This window comes from Sinocyclocheilus anshuiensis, unplaced genomic scaffold (assembly GCF_001515605.1).
Source record: "Sinocyclocheilus anshuiensis isolate Anshui unplaced genomic scaffold, SAMN03320099.WGS_v1.1 scaffold1804, whole genome shotgun sequence".
Taxonomy (NCBI): domain Eukaryota; kingdom Metazoa; phylum Chordata; class Actinopteri; order Cypriniformes; family Cyprinidae; genus Sinocyclocheilus; species Sinocyclocheilus anshuiensis.
The window spans coordinates 261731-287880 of NW_015555844.1; the positions used below are offsets into that span (position 1 = coordinate 261731).

Genomic DNA, 26150 nt, shown 5'->3' on the forward strand with positions numbered 1-26150 from the left:
GGCTGTCGCCGGCCAACATGTTGTTGGTGTTTTTTCAATGTATGCTTCAGACACGGGTCACGACGAGGCGTTCCCCATAGCGACCCCTAGAGGACGCAGTGTCTCGTTCCCTACTCAGGGAACCATGGTTACATGCATAACCTGAGACGTTTTTTATATATAAATATATAAATATGCATTTATACAATGCACATGTATAAATATACTTTAATGTAAAATGTATATATCAATTTTGCTCTTTACAATTTTTTTTACAACTTCTTGTCACATTTGTCACTGTTGCATACAAAGTCTCCAAATTCCAGAAATGTCAACATTTGTTAATTTTTTGTGAATTAATTTTATTTTAAATAAGTGAAATAAAACAATAATAATAATAAAACTGAAAGAAAATTAAGTGTAAAAACTAGATGAAAATGTAAACTGTTATTACATTTTCATATACTGAAATTATTATTTTTTTTATTATTTTCAGTTCAATTAAGTACTAAAGTACTAAGTTACATTCATAAGGTCATATGATCTCAACATGGCGTGGTAGAATAAAACTTTTTTCTACACCACCAATAAGCTACAGAGTATTCATCTTACAAAAATTTACATAAATTATGTGTGAATTATTTTCAGCCATTGTTTATATTATGATTTTATTGAGCAACTCTACCAAGACAAATTTTCTTCTTTATTAGGTCCCCAACTTTTTTTTTGCAAATTTTGTAAATAATGTTGATCATTTTCAATATCTTAGACTGCACTCGTTACAGTAGGTGCCATTTTGAAAATCACTGTATTTTATTTTTTCACTATTCCTTCAAAATTGATTGAGTTCTCACAATTGGTTCAAATGATTGATGGACCGATCCACACAAAACTGCCTGTAAATGCCTGGACTTTTTTTTTTGCCTCTGCCCAAACGTTTTGATGACACAAACTGCTGATGCTGACCCAAAATCAGATGAGAAGCTGTATCTCAATAGTAGCAAAAAACTAGCAAAACCAAACATGCTACGCCTCACAAGCACCAAGATCTGAGGATACCTGCCAACTTTGGGGACAGCTTCACCTACAGGTCATGAGGTATGAAAAATGGCTATTTTTACTCGTAACTTTTGAAATGTTTGTCAGAAAATAATAAACATAAACTGTGCTACACTAAACTAATGCTTTTATCTGTTTGTGTTTCTCACCAGTGGGTCGGCATCACTGTCACTCTGCGTACTCTGTTTGTTAAGGCCCTCTCTGGAGGCGGAGTATCCATCAAAGCCCACGTCCTCTGGGCGGAGCTGCAGCAAAGCTGGCCAATCAGGGTGCTGATGAGAAGCTGCCCATGGAAAAGTCTCCAGAACCCACAGCGCAGGATCCTCCCATGCAGCTCTGCGACCGTACAGCTAAACAAACGCAAACAAACAGACAATCGATAAATTGTTTGTTTCTATAAATTGAGAGATATGGAGAGGCAAGAAATAACTACTTTGTGCGAGGTCACTTTTACAATGAAATTTAATTAAAAAAAGACATCAGTGACTGTGAAAAAGGTAGATTTTACTATAAAAGAGGGCAAATGTTACCTGTAAGCCTTCTCTCACAGCCTCCAGCATGTAGGGGATGATGGAGTAGTTCCACAGGTCAGTGAACCAAACGCGAGAACCGTCCACATCCATCGGACATGACAGGAACAAACGTGGACCTGGATGAAGAGACATGAGACTCACATTCAACTCTTGCAGAGTGAATTAGTGACACTGGGAATGGTCTGTTAATATTTGGTTTCAGTATGGCTGGTTATCTCCGTACCAATGGTCACATCAGACGAGCTATGGGCCTCCAGGAAGCGGTTGAGGTGGTGCCAGACCTGAGGGATCCATTCTATGATCTTCACCAGCTCCGGGTTACGTGTTCGGCTGCCAATCTCGGTCTCAATCAGCTTCCTCCTCAGAAACCGGCCCAGGAAACCTTTTACCGGCTCCATGTGATTAGCACACAGCACCCATCTGGGATGGAAATCACACGTAGCTCATGTTAGCATTTAATAGAAATACAAAAACAAAAAGGGAACTTATAAATATATATATATAATATAAATATATACATACGCGCACACACACACTGTTCACTGAGATGTAAAGGACAATTAGAATCTTTTCATTGCGATCAACAACAGCACAATGACGCCATCTAGAGGTCGCTCTATGGCAGTTTCCCCATTAAGGCCAAGGCATTGTTTTAGGGCTAATTCAAGACAAAACAGAGCAGTTTTGTACCTGAAGTTATGATGAAGTTGCAGGTTTGGAGCAGAAGATGTCGCCTGACTCATCGTGCCGATTATATACGGGCTGCAAATACAGAGAGACAAAATAAAACCATTAATTGTACACACACTTATTATTGCTGTGTTCATTAATATGCTTTTGTTATACTGACTGTAGTGTGACATTATAGTGTGCACATAAACACGTTTTTTTTTTATGTACTTGAATATACACTTTGTTCAAAAGGTTGGGGTTGGTAAGATTTTTAAATGCTTTTGTAAATCATTTGTGGCCACAAAATATAGTAAAAACAATACTATTTTGAAATATTATTACAATTGGAAATAATCTAATACATTTTAAAAAGTAATTTTAAAAATTACTTTTAAAATCCTTAGCCATCTTCAAGAATCGGCTAAAAACACATCTCTTCCATCTTTATTTGACCCTCTAAATCTAGCAATCTCTATTCTAATTCTATTCTTAAAAAAACTTGCCCCTTTTAGACTTGCACTCTATTCATTTACTAACTGCTTGTTTTCTTAAAAAAAAACTAACATTAGCTTCTCTATTCTTTTTCTATTCTATCTATTCCTTTTCTTTTTATTTATTATACAATTAACAAAAGCAAAAAAGGCCTCTAACATTCACATCAATGTGGAAAACAGTTGTGCTGCCTAAAGTTTTTTTTTTGTGGAACGGCTTTTATTTGAAATAGAAATCTTTTGTAACATTATAAATGTCTTTGCTGTCACTTTAATGTCTCTACTGAATAAAAGTGTTCATTTTTTTCTGAAAAACAAATCACACTGACTTCAAACATTTGAACATGTATTTAAATAAAAAATATAAAAGGCAGACTCACCAGCGCTGGTATTTGCAGTTAAGCAAGCCGTTGAAGATCTCTCCCAGTGAGCTGGTGTGATGAAGGTTGTCCAGAATGAGCACCAGAGGGGCTTCAGTGTCCTGTCCGTCAGCGCTGCACTGCTCCACTATATTAGCTAAGTACTGACGCAACTCCTAGCAGATAAATATACACATCTTTACATTCTAATGTACAAGGATTTCTAGACTTCGGGTCATATCTTGTTAGCTAGTCATTTTTATTTGACGTTTTGGAGATAAAAGTTGCACGGGTATATTTGTAGCAATAGCCAACATTACATTGTTTGGGTCAAAATATTTATTTTATGCCAAAAATCATTAGGATATTAAGGACAGATCATGTTCCATGAAGATATTTTGTACATTTACTACCATAAACATATCAAAACCTAATTTTTGATTAATAATATGCAATGCTAAGGACTTCACTTGGACAACTTTAAAGGCGATTTTCTCAATATTTAGATTTTTTTGCACCCTCAGATTTCAGATTTTCAAACAGTCAAATAAAAAGCTTATTTAATTCAGCTTTCAGATCATGTATAAATCTCAATTTCAGAAAATTGACTCTTACGGTTTTGTTGTCCAGGGTCACAAATGAATTTTCCTTGCTCTTTTGACATAGAAGTTCTATAAACTAGAGTTTAAATGATGTAGAAATGATACAAACAACTCAGCTCACAAACCAAGGAAAAGAGGCCGATTCTCACCTTGCTGGATTTATGGTCGACGTTGAAGGTGACAATGTTGCTCTCATTGGGCAGTCTGCCCTCTCGCAGCACCAGATGCTCTGCCAGTCTGTGGGCCAGGTAGGATTTTCCAGTGCCGCTGGGGCCTGAAAGGATGATCCTGCGATGTTCCTGAAGCAAAGACGTGTAACGCTGGAGCATGGGTTTGGGGATCAGCGTCTCGAAGACCAGAGAATCCTCAGACTGAGAGTTCACATCTGAAACGAGAGAAACACTCACAGTGTTAATAACAACTGAAATACGAAACAATCTTGACAAATAATGAGAGCGAATAAAATTTCATTGTGTGAACCTGTCAGTGAGATGTTGATTGTGTCATTCTCTCCCACAAGGTATCCACAGGGCAGGAGTTCAGGTGTGTCTACTCCGCCGGACCGGATCACATCTCCAATACGATAACCCTCCACACTGTCTGAACCCAGACCCAGATGACTGACCGGATCAACATGCCTGATATACTCCTACAGAGAGACAATCAGATGATCAATCCAACAGATATCTATTGATATTTTTATTTGACCCTCTAACTCTTAACACTTTCTATTCTATTTTAATTCTACTTTATCTATATTTATCTTCTTTTTTTCTTTTTTATTTAAAGCGTCTGCTAAATGACTAAATGTAAATGTAAATATCCACTCATTTTTATCAAATAATCAGGATGGCTGCCTTATGTTATATGATAAACATAAACAGAGTCAAATAATTTGGATGTGTCTGGCTAAATCACACAAATCTGTCAAAAATATCCAGGATATATTTCACCCCTAAAATAATTAGCAATTATTTTCCCCTCATATTTTTGATATTTTCATTACAATTAAGGATATTTCCTCCATTATAAAAAATTACTAGTAGCAATAATTTTTCCCCCATATCTTTTTATATTTTCATAACCGTTAAGTATATTTCCTCCATTATAAGAAATTGTCAGTAGCAATTATTTTCCCCCCATATTTTTGATATTTTCATAACAGTTAAGGATATTTCCTCCATTATACGAAATTGTCAGTAGCAATTATTTTTCCCCCATAATTTATGACATTTTCATAACAATTAAGGATATTTCCTCCATTACAAGAAATTACCAGTACTTAGCAATTATTTTCCCCCCATATTTTTGACATTTTCATAACAATTAAGGATATTTCCTCCATTATAAGAAATTGTCAGTAGCAATTATTTCCCCCCCATAATTTTAGATATTTTCACAAGAATTAAGGATATTTCCTCCATTATAAAAAATTGTCAGTAGCCTACTCTAACACAAACAAATCTTGTTCATTTATTTATTAAAAATATACATATTTAAATTGTTAAATACATCTGTAAAGTAATATTGTTAGTGTCATTATGTTAGTTTTTGTTGTACTGATTTCCTGCTGATTTTAATAAAAAAAATACTGTGTATTTACAAAACCAACTTAAAGTATGCAAAATATTCTTTTTCTTTCTTTCTTTCTAGAGACTTCGCAACAGATTAAGTACCCATAAAATACTTTTAATGAACCACTGTCTAATGCTTCTGAATGTAAACTATTCATCATCAACAAATGATTACAGCAATGTATATTCATTAATCTACCTTAAACAAGCGTCGTACAACCCCATCCAGAACATCCCACTTGGTTTTTCCACTGACACCAATGCAGCCAATCAGGAAGTCTCTAGTCCTGCAGTCCTGTGGGAGACAGAAGACACATCATTAAAACAAAACTCGCTCAAATGGGGCACTTTTAAAAATCCTCCTGCAAAAAAGGTGAGAGAACCGACCTCTTTCCACGTGACGTTCTCTTGAAGACTGACAACTATTTTTACATGTCTGCTCTCTTTACGAGAACTTCCGTCTCCACCAGAGTCATCCAACAACATGTCTAAAAGAAGACAGACTAGATCTGTAATGTGCTTTTATGATTCTTTTCTTGCATAAAGCGACAAAACAAACTTTAGGGAAAAAAATAACACAAAAAATAGCATGTATGCTCCTACTGAAGCTGGTGGACTCTGTGAGGTTGAGGCTGTGTTGAGACAGGCCAGGTTTGGGGGTCGGGGTCGCGTTATAGACGGACACTTGAGAGGACACCCTGCTCCCACTGGCTTGGCTTTCCAACTTAAGACGATCATTTTCTACCTTTAACTTCTCGATCTCCACCTATCAGACCACCCAGATAACGATAAAATATGTAACAGTTCTCTTTTCTACTGAAAAATAGTGAAAAACACTGTTGCAAAAGGAAGCATCGGAAGATTCGTGGGACTGCAAGAAGGTAACGTGAAGGTCAGTCTCACACCTGCATGCGGTTCATAGCCTCCCGCAGCTGGTCCAGCTGGTGGGCGGAGCTTAGGGCTTCCAGTCGAATGTCCGTCAACTTCATCTCCTTCTCTCGCAGCTCGTTACGCAGCTGCATCACAGACTCCGCCTCCCCATCCAGACAGTCTGACAGTCTACATGACAACACACATGTTGTTAGATGAAAAGAGCACTTAGATGTTAACATCGCACAATATCCAGTCCTACTAAATCCAAATTTCCCAGTAATATCGGTCTTTAAGTGTTGTTTTAGTATTACTAGCATTTTTATATTTCATATTATTTCAATTAGTTGCCGAGACAACATTTGTAATTTCATTTAAAGTTTTTAATCTGATCTTAATATTTTATTTCTGACTTACTTTAATTAACAAAAATGTTTTTAATAGTTTTAGTTAATAATCCTGGTCCATTATGAGGACCAGAGTTGTTATATAACACAAACACACTCACATTGAGCTGGAGTGTGTGTTGCGGAGCAGCAGTGCCGAGGTGCTGGTGCCGTTGTGAGGGAGTTTGGGAGAGGAAGGGAGAGAGGAATCCGTCATCTCCTCAATGTCTGAGTGGGACGAAGCTGATTTGGGTGATTTCTTCTTACTGAAGGCCTGTTTGAAGGAGCTCCGCAGCTGCAACGACAACAGAGAGAAGATCATGACGCTGAGAGTTTCTCCAAAAATGATGAGGCAGCACTTCAATATGTGTAAGAGAAGCAGTACAGTGCCGACAGGGGAGTAAAACAGCAAGGGAGACACAGCGTCAAATAAAAAGGCAGGGTTGAGCATCATTCATATCAAAGATTGAAGATAAAGCAGCCTTTTTATCTGTGTTTTTTATGTATAGATTTGAATGTGCTGAGCTTTTAAACTTTCATTTTAGTCATTTTGACAGTTATTTTAAACAGCATTTACAATAAAATAGCATTTATTACTCTATAGTTGCAAAAGTTTAAAATAAAAGAAAAAATAGACATTCATAAAGTTCAGAATCAAGATGTTTTAAAATAAAAAACAAAAATAAAAAGTTCATAATGAAAATAAGTGCATAATCACAAGGTTTATTATCAATAAATGTAAAATAAAAAATAACACAATTATAATTATTAAGTTCAAAATTATATATATATATATATATATATATATATATTATAATTTTTTTTTTTAAACAGACGCGCAACCGAGACATTAGCAATGGTTGAATATTTCTTTAAAGGGATAGTTCACCCAAAAGTGACAGTTCTTTCATTTACTCAGCCTCAAATAGTTCCAAACCTGTATGAGTATCTTTCTTCTGTTGAACATAAAAGAAGATATTTTGAACAATATGGGTAACCAAACTCTTGATGGTCCCCATTGACTTCTATAGTATAGTTGAGGACTGGAAACTGCTCGGTAACCAACATTCTTTAAATTATCTTCTTGTGTATTCAGCACAAGAAAGAAACTCATACAGGTCTGGAACAATTTGAGGCTGAGTAAATAATGAAAGAATTGTCATTTTTGGGTGAACCATCTTTTTTTATTTTTTATTTAAATGTTGTGTACTCACCCAGTTCTTCTTCTTCTTCTTGCTGTTGGAGTCGGGGTTGTCCATGTTGGAGCCCAGGCTGGAGTGGCTGGTGGCGCTGGTGATGCTGGAGACGCTGTCAGATGAGTGCTGTCTGCGCATGCACAGGTCCGGCTGCGCTCCGGGGGCTGAACTATTATTACCTGATGAACAGAGAGAGATTTTGGTTGACTTCAAGTGTGCCATTTAGTGTTTAAACAGCAAAACTAAACAATACTGTATAATACATCAGAACACAACAATGTCTGAAAAGTATATACAGAATGCTCAAAATACATAATTTTATGTAATTATTCACGTCAAAGGAAAAGATAAATAACAAGAAGTTTGAAATCAAATGTCAGAGATTTCAAATATGAAGTCAAACTGAAAAAAAGTCTTGATTTATTGATTATTTTCTTTTGCTCACCTGTGCGTTCACTCTTGCAGGTGAGTTCTGGAGTATTGATGACGCCGTTGATGGCCGCTTGAGCCACTGCGTTTTGCTTCTTTAGCAGCTCAATGGTTTTCCTCAACTCGTTCAGCTCAGAGTCCTAACATACAAATACATATTTATTGACAATGCATCTACAAAATAATACTCTGTTTAAGTTTATTAATGAACAAGTGTGATGAATTCAAAAGCAAGCGTGTTGATATTTACTTTCTGTTCTGCGTTCATGGTGAGGCTCTTGAGTCGGATGGTCATGTTGCCCAAACTTTGCTCAAACGCTGCCACCAGGTGGGCCTGTGGAGAAAAACAGGCAAAATGAGGAAAGAGGGTTCATCCAAGTTCAAAATGATGTTTTTTTTTTTGCATGCATTCATCATAGCTGCACCATAATACACTATTAACATAACACAGAGACATTGTGCAATCTGCCTTTAAGGTGGTTAAAGGGGTCATATGATGCGATTTAAATTTTTCCTTTCTCTTTGGAGTGTTACAAGCTCTTGGTGCATAAAGAAGATCTGTAAAGTTGCAAAGACTTAAGTCTCAAATCCAAAGAGATATTCTTTATAAAAGTTAAGAGTCAGCCACACCTATCTAAAACGGCTCGTTCTAACACGCCCCCACATATCTACATCACTATGTGGGAAGATTTGCATAACGCCACCCAAATGTTCACAATGTACAGTATGTGGAAAATAATGTGTTTTTTGAACCTTAAACCGCATAAACACATTTCATTACACCAAATACACAAAATAATGTTCTTTTTAGCAACATCATATGACCTCTTTAAATTAAATGTCTAAGCAAAGCTTTTTCCTTGAGATGATAAGAGCAGTCACAAATGCACTCATTCAAAGCTGCACGAACTGTGTTGGAGATGCCTGCTTATTGAAACGTTCAACAGAAGCAGAAAAGCTTAATTTTGTTTTTCCCAACAGTCCATTTCTCTGTTCTGACTCAAATTTTTCTGTGTAGTCTCGCACTATATTATAATTTAGTCTAGTATGTTTTATAAATACACAGTGGCCCCCAATAGTATTTCTTTTTCATAATTGTGATTTGAGTGATTTAATAAGTGATTTAATGATTAATATCACAATAAATAAAGTGATTTAATATCTCCCAATAGGACTTTTATCTGACAGTTGTGACTTTATTTCTCTAAATTGTAAATGTATTTCACACAGTTGTGACATTCATCTCACAACAAGTATGATTTTTTGTTATGCAGCTTCTTTTCTCATAGTTGCAAATTTTATACCTCATTCAAAGCTGTATGAAATGCATGACCCATGGAGCTGCCTGGTTATTGAAACTGGTTACTGAAGCAGCAAAGCTTAAACTTACTAAACACAAACACTTAGATGTGCAATCTAAACTTTGACCTGCATGCGACAACACAAACTTAATTTACCCTTTCGTTACAGTTCACCTTTCCTTCTAAATCTAATCTTCCCCTTAAGAATGAAAACAATTACAAATGATCGCTTAAATACATTTGAAGAGTTTCAACTGTTTCTCCCAGACCACAATGACAATAAATGGAGATCTAATGGAGACTTTTTCTCAAGTCTCTTCATTTTCAGTCAACCTGAATATTTACACATGCATCCTCTAAAATTTCAAGTGATCTCAACAACGTCTTAAATTGTGCTCAGATAACAAAGTTGGAAATAAAAAGAGATTTGAAATATAAACTCAAACATTTCCTATCAAATTCTTGACCACATTTTTAATACCAAAAATTGTCTCATTAATTCCCATTTTATTTGTCATGAGATATTTCAAAGAAAATATGAGAGTCAAAGTTAAAACTTTCCAAGCTAATATTCCTAAACTATGGAAAAGCAACCACTAAGCATACAATTTTCTTCGGGGTTATCGCCTCACCTCACGTCCAAGAGGGTCTTGGGAGCTGTCATTTGTCTCCGTAAAGCCTCCCTGTCTATATTTTTCTTTCTGAGAGGGAGTGTGTTTCTCTGGGCACCCATGGGAAGGGTAGCAGTTCAAAGGGAGCCAGATCAGAGGGCCAGTCCCATCAGAACAAACATCACTAAAGCTCTTCTGCTGTTCCATAGATAGCTCAGATTCTGATAACGAAACTACAGCGATATATTAAGAAGCAGTGAAGCTCCTCCTAACACTGATAACTGAGACAGACAAAGCAAAGAGGCCGCCTGGGGCCTTGACATGTTTCACTGGCGTCTCAAGGGCCCTTTTTTTTTACCATTCTTTTTCTTTCTGTTTGGATATTTCTCACTGTTCTGTAGCTGTAGTGTTTTGTCTGCATAGCAAACATAATCATCAAACCGAAACAATGTTCTATATATATATATCTTACATGTATAAATAATCCTTCACCTCATTCCACGCCAGTCAAAAATTTACACTGTTCTCAACAAGTTGACAAGTTCATGGTGTACTACATTATGTCAGAAACCATTACGCACAAGCTTGAAATGGAAGAAATCAACAATGCAGCAAAAAGAGAAAATCTTGTCTTTTTAGTGCACATTTAAACTCCTCTTTTGTTAGTACCTCTAAAAAAAATCTTGTCTAGTTTGTACTTACAAGACAGGATTCCTTTGCCTTAGGCATAAGAGACATGTCTTTGTGATTTACACATACATTTATCTTTAGGAGAACATATCAAAAACACTGAATGTGGTCTGTACTCCCCTTTGTCTATAGCCATAAATCATCAAATCAAACATCACACACAGCCCATTTCTCTGGTGGAAATGGCGTGGATCTGTTATGACTTGAATTCTGCATAGTCTCGCAGTATATTATAATTTAGTCTAGTATGTTATATTTGATAAAAATACAGTGGCCCCCAGTAGTACTTATTTTTTACAACTGTGACTTTATATCTCACAGTTGTGACTTTAGTTCTCAAAATTTAGATTTTTCTGTTGTATGTTACTTCTTTCTCATAATTGTGTATTTTATACCTCAAAATTGCAACTATTTCTCACAAATGTAATTTTATATCTTACATTAGTGACTTTTATACCCCAAGATTGTGACTATAGTATTTCTAATAAATGTTGTACCTCATGAATGTTAAATCAAACAATATAATTTTATACATCACAACAATGATTTCTTCTGATAATTGTGATTTGTAAACTATACCTCAAAACTGCTTTTTTTCTCACAAATGTAATTTAATCTCACAAAATGACTTATCTAATGAACCTCTTTGCATAATTGTGAAGTTTATACCTCAAAATTGTTTAAATTTTTATATCTCAGAGTTTGACTACTTTTCTGATAACTTTTATATCTAAAATTGTGAACATTTCTCACAATTATAATTTCATATCTCACAATATAACATTATATTTCACAGTTGTCACAATTATTTCAACTTTATACCTCAAAATTGTGACAATTTTTTTGCAAATGCTACCCCTTTGAATTCTAACTGTTCATTGTGACTTTATTTCCCGTAACTTCGACTGTCTTATATAGTAGAGTGATCTCTAAAAACAGGTTTAATTTTTTTTAAACATAACAGGTTTAACTACTGTACATGGGTAAGTGCATGTTAAGTGTAGGAAAATGTTTTACAATAGCCAGTGTTGCTTAAGACGTAGTGCTATTGTATGATAATATAACGACAAATGGAAACTCCAATGAGGTCACGATCAACGCTGACATTAATCAAATACACAACCCACACAGGCGTCACTGGGATTACGATAACACCATTTATAAGATGCCTCAGGATGACAACTGACACTAGATACTGAATTGTGAATGAATTATGCCCTGTAGATATAATAAAAGAATAAAGAGCAGTCTCAGAACTATGTATCTGTGTCCACCTACATTGGCACTGAGTTGCGTTGTCAGGGCGGACACCTTTTCCTGGGAGGCGTCCAGTTCTCGACGCAGCTTGCGGATCTGGAGAAAAAATGCAGAAGAGAAACGGGTTGAAAAGAGGAAGACAAAACACAGATCAAAAGAAGAGGAAAAGGAGGCACACACAAGGGATCCAGGTGTGTCGTGGAAAGAGAACTTTGTGATTTGGTATCAAAGAGAAGGGGAAACAGTTTGCAGGTGTATGTACAGAATACAGGTGTGTTGCACAGGTAGATGTAAAGATCACAGAGATCACAGAGCCGACCGTGAATCCGCCCACAGTTTGTGTTCACAACAGGTCAATGGTGGTGAATAAACACGCTACAGGTGACGGCAATGCGGTTCACAGGTATGTGGGGGGCCGCGTGTGTGTTGTTTTTGCGAAAGGACAAACACGTCCTCACCTCTGAATGTGATTTCTCCTCCGTCTGTTAAAATAAAAAGACAGAGTAGTTACTGGCACTTTTAAACGGCGTATTTGCTCAGCTTTTCTTGTTTAGCAGTTGAAAAATGAGCTGCTTTCTCTCCTGAGGGTTTAAAATGAACACCAGAGAGAGCAACACACCTGAAAGTGAACAGAATGATAACCCTAAAGCTCTAAAGAGGGACTTTTCCTGTGATTTATGAGCTCATCTCTACTGGTACACTAGCAGACAAATGGAAAGTTGGACACATTTGAATATGACTGAGTGTTGGTAGTAACACTAAAGTTGGTAACTAGACAATGGGAAGTACCCAGAAGCTCTTTAATGATATCGACACAAACACATACGTAAAAAGCTTAGTTTAAATACACAGGTGTGAGAGCACTAGTAAAAATGCTTCTTTAAAAAAAAAAAAACACACAATGGTTTATTTTATTTTACAATATATTATGAGCATAATAATCTGAGTGAAAAACAGAATAAAAAAAATACAGTTTGTGTAATTACAGATTCAGTGGAACAAAGAACATCTGACCTTTTGCACAAAAAAGTCAAAATTGTCACAAAGTGATCTAGAAATAATGTCCAATATTAAATACTTCTGATTCATATTACTGTACATCATAACATTTCTTCGCTCTACATTTTTTCAAAATCTTAGAACTTGTTTATTTCCAGATTTTAAATCTAGATTTTGAAATCTTCAGGTGAATGAGCATGCTTGCTGACAAATGTCTGCTCTAGACAACAATAGCATACTAGGGCTCTTTGTATGTCGTCTGGCAAACACGCATGCAATGACACCCACTCTAATGATTTTCTTTACTGTTGACACCTGTCCGACAGCTAGACTGACAGTGATATTAAAATAGCAGCATTGTCTGTCCGTCACAGCATCATATGACATGAGGGACAACCCCAGCGGCATCTAGCTGGTTTCGGTTTAATCAAATCTGGCTTTTTGTAAATGTGTTTGATCATACAGACTCAACATGGTGATTTTGTCAATGCAACTCTGACCAGAAGAGCTTTGTTTGAAATCTCTGAGCTTTTGTTGTCTCTGAGACCAAAGATTACCATGCTATTATATCTGGCTTTTGATGAACGTTCAGTACTCTGTTGTACAGAATGAACCTGTACATTTAAAAGCACCACAGAGTATTTCATGTTTGTGTCTAAGAGACATTATGTTTCTGCATGACAGCTGTTTCCCACATACTCAAACAAAAACACCTTACAGCATCCAACTCCAGACAAATAACTTCAGACAGACTGTAGAGTCAATTCTCTGCTTAGTTAAGTCCAACAAGATACACTTTTCAAGTCACTACAGATTTTATTTACTGGTACATAACTAAGAATGATTGAACTGTAATAATATGTCACATAAATATATAAATATAGAATAGGAGCAATCTAAAAACGAAGGTTCCTACCGCGTATCCCCAAGAAGTCACAGCTCTCCCCATAGAGAGAGTCGCCATCATCATGATTTTCCACTCTTTATACTTCAGTAAATCTGATCCTTTCTAAACAAATCTCTACTACCTAAGTATGTAACCAACTACCTCCTCTCTTCCTGAAGTCAACCTCATTTGAACTGAAGACTCACTACACGTGTGCCAGAGTGAGACTGTTGTTAAAACACCTCTGCAGGTAAGTAGAGCCGCCCATCTGGAGGTGTGGCACACTCCAATTTATCCATTTTCCTATATAATCACTGGCTGAAACCTAATCACTGAAATCTATCTATCTATCTATCTATCTATCTATCTATCTATCTATCTATCACATGTTAACTGTACAACAATTTGGTGTTCCGATTGTATGATTTAGATTTTTAATAAATGTTTATGTTTATTATGGAAGAGTTTGTACGAAAAAAAGTAAGTTAGAAAGTAAAAATATTAATTTAAAACATACACACAAAAAACTCACCGTTGAATAGACAGAAGAGGTGCTGGACACCAGCGAGAGGGATGATCCATGAACTAAAGGGAGAAAAACATAAAAGTATAGTAATTAAGAAATTTTGGGATGTGACAGACAGTTGCTAGGGAACATAATAAAAAACCTATATCAAAAGTGAGCACATCAGATAAAGTCAGTGTATTTTAACACTAAAATGACTACTTAATGGAAGTAGTAGATTTTTAAGTACACAGAACAGTTTACATCCAGCACAGTTTATGAATGCTCACTTTTTAAAACACCTAAATGCAACGTTAACCCCCGGCTAACCTACACAGACAAACAAACACAGACAATAGCATCAACCCACACACTGTGTCTAACAACTAAAACCTCTAATTAAACTTTCACCTGCCCCGACAAGATGTGACTCATCAGAGGTAATGACAACATCAGTAACAGACAGTAACGCTGATCGTGACTGTGAGCTCAGGGTGTGACTTTCATTTCAGGGTGTGAAAATCATTTCCCAAACAAACCACAGACAGCAGCCCAACCACAGTCCACCCACGGGTCCCTGGCACTTCCTCATGATGCCCTATCAGCCATGGGGAAACGGCAAGCGGCTGGCTGGGCGTGATGTGGGCGGGGTTTAGATGCGAGAATGAAAGAGCAGCGACGCTTATAAACTCGGCTGAGGACTACCCAGAAAACCAAAACAGAGAGTAAAGTGTGTTTGCGAGAGAGAGGGAGAGAGAAAGACGGGATGGATGGTTTAGGGAAAGAAACTCATTACGTATCTCACAGCTTATTACCTACTGTACGTGAGTCTGTTATGGTTGTTTTGGAAAGGCATGGTCCTACGCACAAAAAAAAAAAACATGGTATCAGGATACACCGTGCTTTGAAATACATTATGGTACTGAATGATTACCATTTAATTCAAATGTAAGCATAATTTAATTCTATGTAATCAGACCTAGCCAATAAAGCATTTTCTTTTCATTTACCATGGTATTTGTGGTACTCCAAGATATTTCAAATACAGACAGAGAGACAGACAGAGAGATAGATAGACAGACAGACAGACAGAGAGATAGACAGATAGATAGACAGACAGAGAGCCAGACAGCAGAACGGACGGACAGACAGATAGACAGATAAATAGATAGATATAGATTGATAGATTGATTATTTGACACATTATTAGAATTAGTAATAATGTGAACTATGTTTATATTAATGCTAAAAATGAAATTGCGGTTCACGTTGATCATGAAGCCACAAAAATGAATCTGTGAATTTGTATTCCCTTAGGCCTGAGCAGATTCTTCCACAATGGTCAAGAACTACAGAGGCATGCAGTTTCTCTGATTATCTCCAAAATCCGAAGCATTCTCCGCTGGTTTGAGATCCAGACTGAGCTGCATTTCTACGCCAGCTCTCTGCTGCTGGTGTATGAGGGCTCAGACACATAGACAGATAGATAGATAGATAGATAGATAGATAGATAGATAGATAGATAGATAGATAGATAAACTTTTGCCAGAGGCTGAGGATATGAAATGTATCTTCTTTACTTCCTGTGTGTGGATCAAGTCCTCTCTCAAACCTGTTCCCACAATCCCTCTGGGACTTTTACAGCACTCATGTTTCAGAGTCACAGAGTTCAGTCCCCTGTCCGTGGCACACATACTGTATCATATTTTTTTTATTCTTAAGAGAACGTACATGGCTTTTAACCTGTATTTGGTTTCAGATGTCACAAAAGGCCCAGTTGGGTAATACTGGGCTGTATTATACTTAGTATACTTAGACATACTTAGTGTCATTTTTAAATCTTTCTGCAGGGGTCAGTTTATGGCTTAACTGTCTTTGGCAAACATCTTTCCGCTCTTAAAGAAGAGACTCATAACAGGTAACTGCATGAACAGGTGGTCCGGGCTGAGTGGAAAATTGGAATGACTTAAAATGTAACAAAGCTTTAAGTATACAATGATTATTCAAAAAGATTTCATGTGTGTCAGTGAAAGAGAGGAGAACAGACACTGTTGATTTAGTCTAATGGGTGAATAGACTGAGGATAGACAGATGGGCTTATGCTGGATTCAGCTGTCTGTGCGTTGTATTTCAGCATGGAGCTCAAGCTGACAAGCTGTTGCAGAAATTTACCTTCTTCTTATAAAAGCCTATCTTCTTTTGTCTTTAAAGCACAACGAGTAAGCTGCCTACCAAGACAACATTTTTAAGTATTATACAGGTGCTCCTGACATGTAGACTCTTCCAAAATGTAGACAACAACATTATTATGCCTTCTAAGATACCTTATTTTGGTCAAATTATAAATCATTGCATTTATCATTCATAGATACGGTAATGCAAAAATAATTTAAGTTGTGACAGACTAATGTAATGTACTAATCTAATGTAACATTTATAAAGTATAGAAGAGCATAAATGAATCTACTGTCTCTTGCAAATTATTTATCTCACCTTCCTCGAACCCGTCCCTGAAGGATCCCGACCGGCTCATGGTGCGGGTCTTCTCATCCAGAGACATGCAGGAGTTGCGCAGACGGGAATCACCATGGCTGTCCAGCGGGTTGTCCTGATTGGTCAGGCTGTTGTTGCGCAGGCTGGCTAGATTAATCTGAGCACCCGTGGTGGGGCTTCCTGTATAACACATAATCAAGACAAGACAAATAATAATAGTCAAAATGACATTAATTTCTAGTATGGTCTGCTGCTTGTAATATAATTTCAGACAAACCATGCTGGAAAATTACAAAAACAAAATGTTATTTAAAGCAAAGTGCACACTTAAGTCAAGCCTAAAAATAATACACAATGCATTTCAGAAAAGAATACTTGAATAATCGTTATGAAAATGTTATATCCAATATTGTATATTCACAATATATGCATTTTACCAAGTTGAGCAAAGTTAAACCGCGTTCCGGATGGTGACGTCAAGCTGGAGCCGGTGGAGAAGGGAGAGTTACTGGTTGAGTCCTGCAATCCACCGGCCGAATGTGAGCGCAGCCAATCACGTGCCTCTTCCTGACGCAGATGTGTTGAAGGAGCGTACCTGCAACAAGAGGACCATCCAATCAGATACCGGCATTCTAATGTCACTGTTACAAACACTGTGATCTGAAACCTGACCAATCACCGTAATTTTAGTATGTGTAAAGTAATTTTATAAGTTCTAATTTCTAATATTTTATTTTAAAAATTGTATATTTACACTACCATTCAAAAGTTTATTTCAAAGAAATTAATACTTACATTCAGCAACATTAAATTGACCGAAAGACACTAAAACAATTAGAATGTTAAAAAAAATTTGATTTAGAATAAATGCTGTTCTTTTGAACTTTCTGTTAATCATTATGAATGATTATTAATCTATGAGTCCTTAAAAATGTATAATGGTTTCCACAGATATATTAAGCAAATCAGCATATTAGAATGATTTCTGAAGGATGATGCAAGACTCAAGACTGGAGTAATGATGCTGAAATTTTTTTTTTTTTTTCCACTCACCAACTTTTGAATGGTAGTATATATGAACATATATTTATGTTTTACATTTTAGAACATCTATTATTAACATTAATGTGTAATATATACTTTGCATTAAAAAAAAACCTTATAAATAAAATATTAATGTTCATAATGTGAAGAATTATTTGGAAATCATCAATAGCTTGTAAATGGAATTACAAATAAAAGTTGGGCTAAAATTTTGATTTGCTCACACACTGCAGACAGAAAAAGTAATAAAACTGTGGGAAGAAAAAACATACATTTCCAAAAAAAACCTGCTAATTTACATATAGTACTCCATAATGTGAAAAAACTACAAAAAGTGACAAGTGCCATGCGCTCACACCGAAACTGCAACAGAAAACAGTGCTCAAAAATAAAACTGTAACCACACTGCATATTAAAACACAGAAGCATGTGCAAGAGAGAGAACAGAACAGAAAGGAGAACATGAGTGCCAGTATAATAAGCACAGTGAGCAGGATCTGCATATTCCCACAATGCACCTGTACTTGAGTCCCTGCTTGGGAAGCGTGTCTCTATCCCTGCAGGAATCACTGCGAAACGGATGAAATTAAAACAGCGAGGGAGGAGAGGAACATGTAGAGCTTACTCAATCATGAGGGGTTGGTCCACTCCAAACAGATAATAAGGTTTAATTCAATTATAATTGAACTATTAAAGGTGATTATCCTTTGATCTGTCCTTTGAGAACTCCTAAGAGTCCAAACAAAAGCTGTTCTTGATCTATGCTGTCACATTAATCATAAAGCAAATAAACCATCTTTGTAATCAAAGCTCTGGGTTTGATTGAGGAAAGTTATGAATTTTACCACTAGGTGTCGCGAGAGTAACAAGTGCTAACAAAGGTGTAATTAAAGCCCCCATGAAATGGTTTGACAATCATAGTTCTACATCATGTTCATGTGTTGGCATATTTCCTATTGAAACAGGAAGTCCCTTTTTAAATAGCCAGTAGCCTTAAGTTTACGCCACAGCCCTGCAAAACCTCACCAGACACTTCTATCACAAACTTATTTTTGGTCCATTTGTCCAGAAGATAATTTTTTTTTTTTTTTTGGAGTTCACTAGCATTTAAATGAGACATGGACTAAGAGCCACAAAACCTCATTTTGATTGCATGGGGTCTTTAAAACTTTAAAATGACGCAAACACAAAGACACAAAGCTATGTCATTATTAAGAAACAGCATAAGCGGACTCAAAAGCTATCGGACATTTTACCTGTCTTGCTTCCGGGGCAATGTGTTACGGCTGAATTTAGGACTTGCAGAGGGAGAGGAGAGGGGACTTGGGGAAAGTAGAGGGGAGAGGAGAGGGCTGATAGACAAACATAGAGCATTGGAGAAGAGATGAATACAGAATTACAGGCACCCCAAGAGGCTTCCACACTGCAGTCAACTTGATAAAGTGTGTTATTATGCTGAGTACTGTGATAGAATGACACATATTCAGTTTTAAATTGTAAACCTAAAGTTTGCCTATCAATATAAAGTTTATCCATCAACTGGGTTTTATACCAACAAATTAAACATTTATTTTTAAGAATAAAGAAAAAAAATTATAACTATAAATGATAATTCATAAAATTACATGAGCAAGCATCAAATTACTTAGTATAAATAAAATATAAATAAAAACAGTATCGTTATGGTAAACAAAAACTATTAACGAATAGTTATAAATATTTATAGTATTATTTATTTATAGTATATATTTATAGTATTATAAAAGAAATACACACACACACACACACACACATATATATAAGCCAGTTAAAAATGTAATGAATACTATAATAGTATAAAAATAATACTGAAAAGCAATCAGTTTCCTGATTTAACAACCTAACTGAATTTAATGGATAGGAATTTCCCATTAGATCTGAATCAAATTCAGAATTCTAATTCAGATTTGGATTCCGATTCAGAATTCTGATTCTCATAGACCACATACACACTGCAAATGTCATGTCTCTTTGCTCCTGGATTCTGTACACACAGGAAAAAAAATCATATAGGAGATTTATTTCCCCATTTAAATGTGGTTACCCCCTTAAACCTTGCAGTGCAAAAGTTACTTTTCAGAATCAAGAACTGATTCTAATTCAGATTCAAAATCCAATTCAGACTAGCACTCCAATTTCTGAATTATAATACACAATATTTCAGTGTTAACCCAGACCAGTCTCACAGATAAAAAAGTACAAAGACTCTTTCTTTCTAGTCTCTCCCAGACTCACCTCTCTGACATGCCTGTCTTGGCACTACCCGTCCGCATCAGTACCGGGTGGACATCGTCGCGGTGATGCCCGCTGCCCACTGACATGTCGATGGACTCGCTGCTGGTGTGCATGCTGCTGACGGAGGGGTAGCCGAGAGCCGAAGAGCTGCTGATGGTGGTGCCCCAAGTCCCAGTGCCTGTTGAGTACACCGAACCAGGGCTCGAAGCTTGTTCGCTGCCCCCTATGCTGGCGCCGCGACCCCCGTACAGGGGACTGCTGCCGCCGCTGCCCGGTATTGTGTTGGGGGAGTCCAAGGGCCCACCGGAGGACTGGGTGTGCCCAAGGGTAGCGTGGGGGTTGGAGATGACGACTGAGTTTTTCATGCTCTCTGCAGAGGTAACCGGGGCCTGTTTAGCAGCCTTACCACCAAAAAGTCTGAGAGATGAAGAAAGAGAAACAGAGAATAAAACCAAACACTTAGTAAATCAGATAATAAGAACAAAACAGTGAATGAGAAATCATGCATCGGTATAAGAGTAAACATAATATCCAGATTCTTTAATTTCTGAAAGAGACATGGAAGTAAATTGGAAAGGCATTTTAGTTTACACTAAGACTAACTAGTCTACTACATATACACTAGGGGTGCAACGGTTCTCGGTAAAAAAACGAAAAAAGTTCGGCTAATGCATGTTTACCACCCTGGAGAGTCATGATCCATGACTGTCATAAAGCAGGTTATGTAAACAGCTTCAGAAAGACCCTAATCATGGAGCTGCAGGAGGTTACAAAAACTCATTCCTTCTTTCACATGTTTGGCTATGTAAGAGGGGCCAGAGAAGATGAACGGGGCCATTAACTGAGGAAGCGTCAATGGAAACTCTGATTTATGAGGGTGAAATTCTGTGTGTGGTACGTTGCCCCTGCTCCTTTCCGTACCTTCTTAATGTTGGAGACGAGACCTCGCTATACTTGTTTCCCTGTCTCGCTGTCTGTGGGATAGTTGCTGCCCCTCCTCCCGAAACGATCGGATTGGTTCTCAGGTTGTCCATCTCTGAGGCCACGCCCTTCTCTTTGTCCGTCTGATTGGCTTGGATTGCGTGCCCGTTGGTTTTAGTGCCAGAATCTCTCGGTTTGCTAGTCGTGACGGCAGTAAGGACGGGCATCCGGGAGCTCAAGCTTGACTCGATGCTGCTTGTGGATGATCGGTTTCCGTTACAGGACGTGGCTCCAGAACGAGAGGGTCGCGGTAGACTTCGGTAGTGCAGCGTTGAACGAGCACTGGGGGACAGGTAGCCATCTTCTTGAGGGGGCAATAAACCATCCACAGCCCCTTTTAATGATGCTCTCCCACTGACCAGGAGGGCGGAGGATTTGGGAATCTTGCCCAGGGTGGCAGAGCCACTGGTAATGGTGGCACCGCTCGCTGTCACCAGAGTGATGCTGGAGGTGGTTACCACAGTGGCCGGGCCGTGGGCACCGTTAGGCTTCTTGAAACCAAATGTGCTTGTGGGGACTCGGCCTGCGGGCGTTTTCTTGGCTTCGTCTCCGCTGCTTCGACCGGCATCGGAGGAGGAATGCTGGACGATGTTGGAACTGGGAGACATGCGGCCTTTTTCGGAGACCTTGGTGTCATCTGTTTTACCTATCGGACAAAAGAATGTTACAGCTTGGCGAGTTGATAATGCATAAAACTTGCAGATAAAGTCAACGCTGTGTGTAGGAGGTCAATGTGACTTGGGGGGGGAAATCGAAAACGCAATTTTTCTGATAAAAATTGTGATTTAAAATGCAAATAATAGTAAAAAAAGCTCCAGGTTTGCGGTGTTTGTTTGTAGGGTTGCTCAATCTGGCCTTTTTTTTAATTGTATACCAATATGACTATATAATAATATTAATAATAATAATAATAATGTTATTATTACTACTACTAAATAAAAATATTAAACAAAATAAGAATTATAACTTATAATATTTCACTGCATTATGTATTTAGTTTAAGCAGTTATTTAAGAAAAAAAATTTGATTATGTATTTTACAGTACAACTGATAAAAATTGTGATTAAAAAGAAAAAAAAATGAACAAATGAAAAATAAAATATCTAGCTGTGGTTGCTTAATAATAATATTAAAAATAAATAAATAATAATAACAAACAAATGCAAAAATGTACTATTGTAAATAAGTATTTAAATAAATATTTAAGAAAATAATCTGTAAAATTAAAAAGCTAATATTTACAGTAGTTTTCCATTTTCAAACACTTAACCATCAAACTTTTATTTTGAGTTGACAATGAGTTGAAAACAGTTGGTTTATAAGTGATTTCCATTACAAGTTTGGGAAGATGGTTGGTACATGCAGTGCTCCCAACTGCATATTATAAGTGACTCAAACTCGAACAGATGAGGGGATAGAGTTCATGTGGAGCAGCATTTACTGTGAACCGAGCTGCTCTAAAGGTGATACACGGGGCAACTTTTTGAGCAATGTTGCCATCAACGGGCAACCAGGTGAGACACAGAGCCCAAAATTGATTTAAAGTATCCAGATAGAAATTTGTTGCCCATTCTCAGTGGAAAAGTGCGCAAGCAACATTGCTCAAAAAAGTTGCACCTTGAGACACTGAAAACTCTGGACCATGAGCTTGTGTGTAATAGAACACAGTGCCATGATTCACTCTGAAACACGCAGCACGTAACTTGATTCAATCTCATTCGATTAATCGTGCAGCCGTAAATCAAATTTTCATTTGAATTTAAAGCCTAAAGACAAACATCACTGACCAGCTGCAGAGAAAATATTTTCAAAACACTTTTGGAAAGAGAACACCTACCCGTTCCTTGTGTCTTTATCATGCCGGTTCCTGTGGTTGCAGTTGTACTCTTCGTCCGCGGCACAGTCACGCCCACCTGCGCGCTCATGCCCCTCCTCCAGGAGCCCGTCTGCGTGATGGGTGCAGTTTTCCATCCAGAGCTGCACTTTTCTGACTCCTCTGAAACATCTGAAGGGTTCCGCCGCCACTTCAGACCCGCTTCCATTTTGATGCCGCAATCCAAACCCCCATCTGACTTCATCTTGACCTCATCACTGGACCAAGCAGTGTTGCGTTCGGTTGCTGAATGCTTCTCTGCATCTGTCTGAGGCTACGCAAAACAATATAAACTTTCAAATCAACATTATGAATGTATCAATATTAAAAAGTATAAATATTCCTTAATTTATAAGAATTAGGCACCAAATTTTAGAACAGATTTATTATATGAATATTAGCAAGTATTCAGATATTTTCCACAGTGATGTGATATAGAAATACGACAGATGGATAACTGGATAAACCGTTAATGGTATTTATTGGTATTAAGGTGACAAACTTTTTAAGGGAATTAGGCTCCAAATTTTAGAATTGAGTTGTTAGTTATCAATATATTTACTTATAATTACCTGTTTAATTCTATTTTAAAAGTAACACATCTACCATAAAACAACAAACAGCACATGGCAGTAGATTTGGTGGTTTTAGAGTTTGTAGGGTTTTTTCCACCCACACTTACCAAACTTACCATATCAATATAATTAGAAATCACAGTCCAGAGGAATGTAGAAGTGAAGCTCGAGTCAACCTATTTGTTTTAGACCGCATATTTGTTCCAATGTTTTATTGTGATGTGGCATGTCAATTGCTTAAGCTTAAATATTGACATAAGTTTCTATGCAATCAACAGCACCTATTTAGCACTTAATGAGGGTCTTAAGCAGGGGAATGTGAGAGTTGGGTTCAAGCAAACAGAAAGAGAAGGGGGTTTCACAAGAAGGAAGGAAGAGGTTGGACAGACAGAGCACAGAAGAACACAACCTCTTTGTGTTTGAGATGTAGCACAAGTGATGCAGAGAAATCATTTTAATATGCTGATTTGGTGCTCAAGAAGCATTTATTATTATTATCATCAGTGTTGAAAACAGATGTGCTGTAAGTACTTTGCAAGTACATGCCAAGTTATTCTACTAACCCAAACCCAACAGTCTACTAATGCTCTAATGAGAGTTAATTGACATGTAGTTGCAAAGTTAGTATGTCTAAAGTGGAGTATTGGAATAAAGTGCAAACAGAAATTCACACAAGTTTAGTATGTTTGGATGCTTATGAGCTCCAAATTTCAGGTTTTACACCACTGGTCTCAAACTCAATTCCTGGAGGGCCGCAGCTCTGCTTTTTGGAGTTGGAGTTGGAGTTGCTCCAACCCTAATCAAACGCACCTGATCCAGGTAATCAAGGTCTTCAGGATTACTAGAAACTTCCAAGCAGGTGTGAGTTGGAGTGGGTTGGAGCTAAACTCTGCAGAGCTGTGGCCCTCCAGGAATTGAGTTTGAGACCTCTGTTTTACACAAAGGAGCATGCACAGATATGTGATATTGGATCAAAGCATTCATAAATGAATGCATAAAAGTGTGTGTGTGTGTGTGCAAATGTGTGCGGGTCATACCTGTCCGTTCAAAGCCTTACGGGACGCGGCGGGGGTGTTGGCATAAGAGCTTACAGAGGAGCTGGTGTTGATGTCATCAGTATCAATAGCATCACTGACCCCACTGCTGACTGAACTACTGTCATCCCAACTGAAAGAGAGACAGAGACAAGAATTTTTAAAAAACTTTACTAGACATTACAGTATCTGAGCCTCTGTTTCCAAAGATACAGTATGAATGTTATGGAACGTGTTATTAAGTTCTGATCATCAGTAGAAACATTATACAGAAACACATCCTTGGACTCAAAAAAGAGCATTAGCAGTGATTTTTGAACCACATCACAGGTCTATGAAGCCCACTCATAATAAGCTTTTAATACTGTACATTTATTGTACATTTTTTAATCTGTTCAGGGTCATAGTGGCTAACCAGAGTAACTGATAACTGTGTTTAACACCATCCTCTCACTCCCGGGTGGCCACCATCATTCAGACCGTACTATGGCAACAAAAGAAAACACAAACAAACACACACACCAACTCAAACACACCAGCCACACAATGGTACAAGTGACCCATGTGACCTTTAACCCCTATCAGTCACAGAGGACTAGATCTATCTATCTATCTATCTATGTATCTATCTATCTATCTATCATATAGTCTAAAGAGTGCATGAAAGTGAATCAACACACTTTCTTTTGCTTTCCTTTTCTCTTTCTTTGTTGCATGTTGACTCCTCAGCGTTCATTATAAATGCTTTTATCATCAAAACTTTCTCTAGTAGAAGACACATATGTGGACAAGGCACTGATTTCTCCATAAATCCCATATAGATGGGCTTTGAGTCTTTAAAAATTTCAATTAAACCAAAATCAGCCTTAAAAGATGCCCACACACTTTCCTATGAACCTAAAAGGATCAAACTACAAATCTATAACACACTTTGCTTGGCTAACACCCAGACAGAAGGATTTGTAAATCAGGTATTCATTTAAAGAACACACATTAACATCCACTAACACATTATTTTTCCAAGAAATCTCAAACATAATACACATATAACTCACTCTACCTGACTCGATGTCCGTGGCTGCCATAGATGCCAGTAGCCGAGGTGGAAATAATGAGATTGATTTCAGGGAAAAGATGCCTCATGATCTTAAATGCTCAAAATGTAAACTCTCTCGTTGTATTTATTCCTCACTCCTTCCTGAATCTGCACGGCAATCCATGTATTCCCTCAAACCCCTGCCTCCTGTCACTCTCTCTCTGTCTGAGTTTTTCTCTGGTAATCTGATCCTTGAGAGGGACTTTTTTTTCCGGCAGGTTTTAACCCTGCAGATCGTTGGAGTCGCCATAGACCAAGAAGCCAGAGAAACGCTCACTCACATTCACACACATCGACACACAGACAAACAGAGCTGAGGAGGACAAAGAGAGAGTGATAATGGAGGTCACAAAAACAAAAAACAGCACACATTTACACAA

At 37.3% G+C, this 26150-nt stretch overlaps 1 protein-coding gene across 1 annotated transcript in view; it reads right to left on the bottom strand.

Annotated features, from left to right (window-relative positions):
- LOC107675604 (neuron navigator 2-like) overlaps window positions 1-26150 on the bottom strand; it is a 125825-nt gene that overhangs the window by 6933 nt on the left and 92742 nt on the right. Inside the window, exons 13-38 of the mRNA XM_016470007.1 lie at window positions 24678-24807; window positions 23030-23339; window positions 21132-21837; window positions 20211-20627; window positions 19193-19288; window positions 17330-17487; window positions 16893-17072; window positions 15215-15259; window positions 14427-14479; window positions 12468-12491; window positions 12031-12105; window positions 8401-8484; window positions 8167-8290; window positions 7740-7900; window positions 6648-6820; window positions 6175-6328; window positions 5873-6035; window positions 5657-5757; window positions 5469-5564; window positions 4176-4344; window positions 3845-4080; window positions 3115-3269; window positions 2262-2333; window positions 1795-1991; window positions 1569-1687; window positions 1188-1388 (exon numbers count right to left, since the gene is read on the bottom strand). Of these exons, the coding sequence (XP_016325493.1) occupies window positions 1188-1388; window positions 1569-1687; window positions 1795-1991; window positions 2262-2333; window positions 3115-3269; window positions 3845-4080; window positions 4176-4344; window positions 5469-5564; window positions 5657-5757; window positions 5873-6035; window positions 6175-6328; window positions 6648-6820; window positions 7740-7900; window positions 8167-8290; window positions 8401-8484; window positions 12031-12105; window positions 12468-12491; window positions 14427-14479; window positions 15215-15259; window positions 16893-17072; window positions 17330-17487; window positions 19193-19288; window positions 20211-20627; window positions 21132-21837; window positions 23030-23339; window positions 24678-24807 (4399 nt within the window). The remainder of the gene's footprint in view (window positions 1-1187; window positions 1389-1568; window positions 1688-1794; window positions 1992-2261; window positions 2334-3114; window positions 3270-3844; window positions 4081-4175; window positions 4345-5468; window positions 5565-5656; window positions 5758-5872; window positions 6036-6174; window positions 6329-6647; window positions 6821-7739; window positions 7901-8166; window positions 8291-8400; window positions 8485-12030; window positions 12106-12467; window positions 12492-14426; window positions 14480-15214; window positions 15260-16892; window positions 17073-17329; window positions 17488-19192; window positions 19289-20210; window positions 20628-21131; window positions 21838-23029; window positions 23340-24677; window positions 24808-26150) is intronic.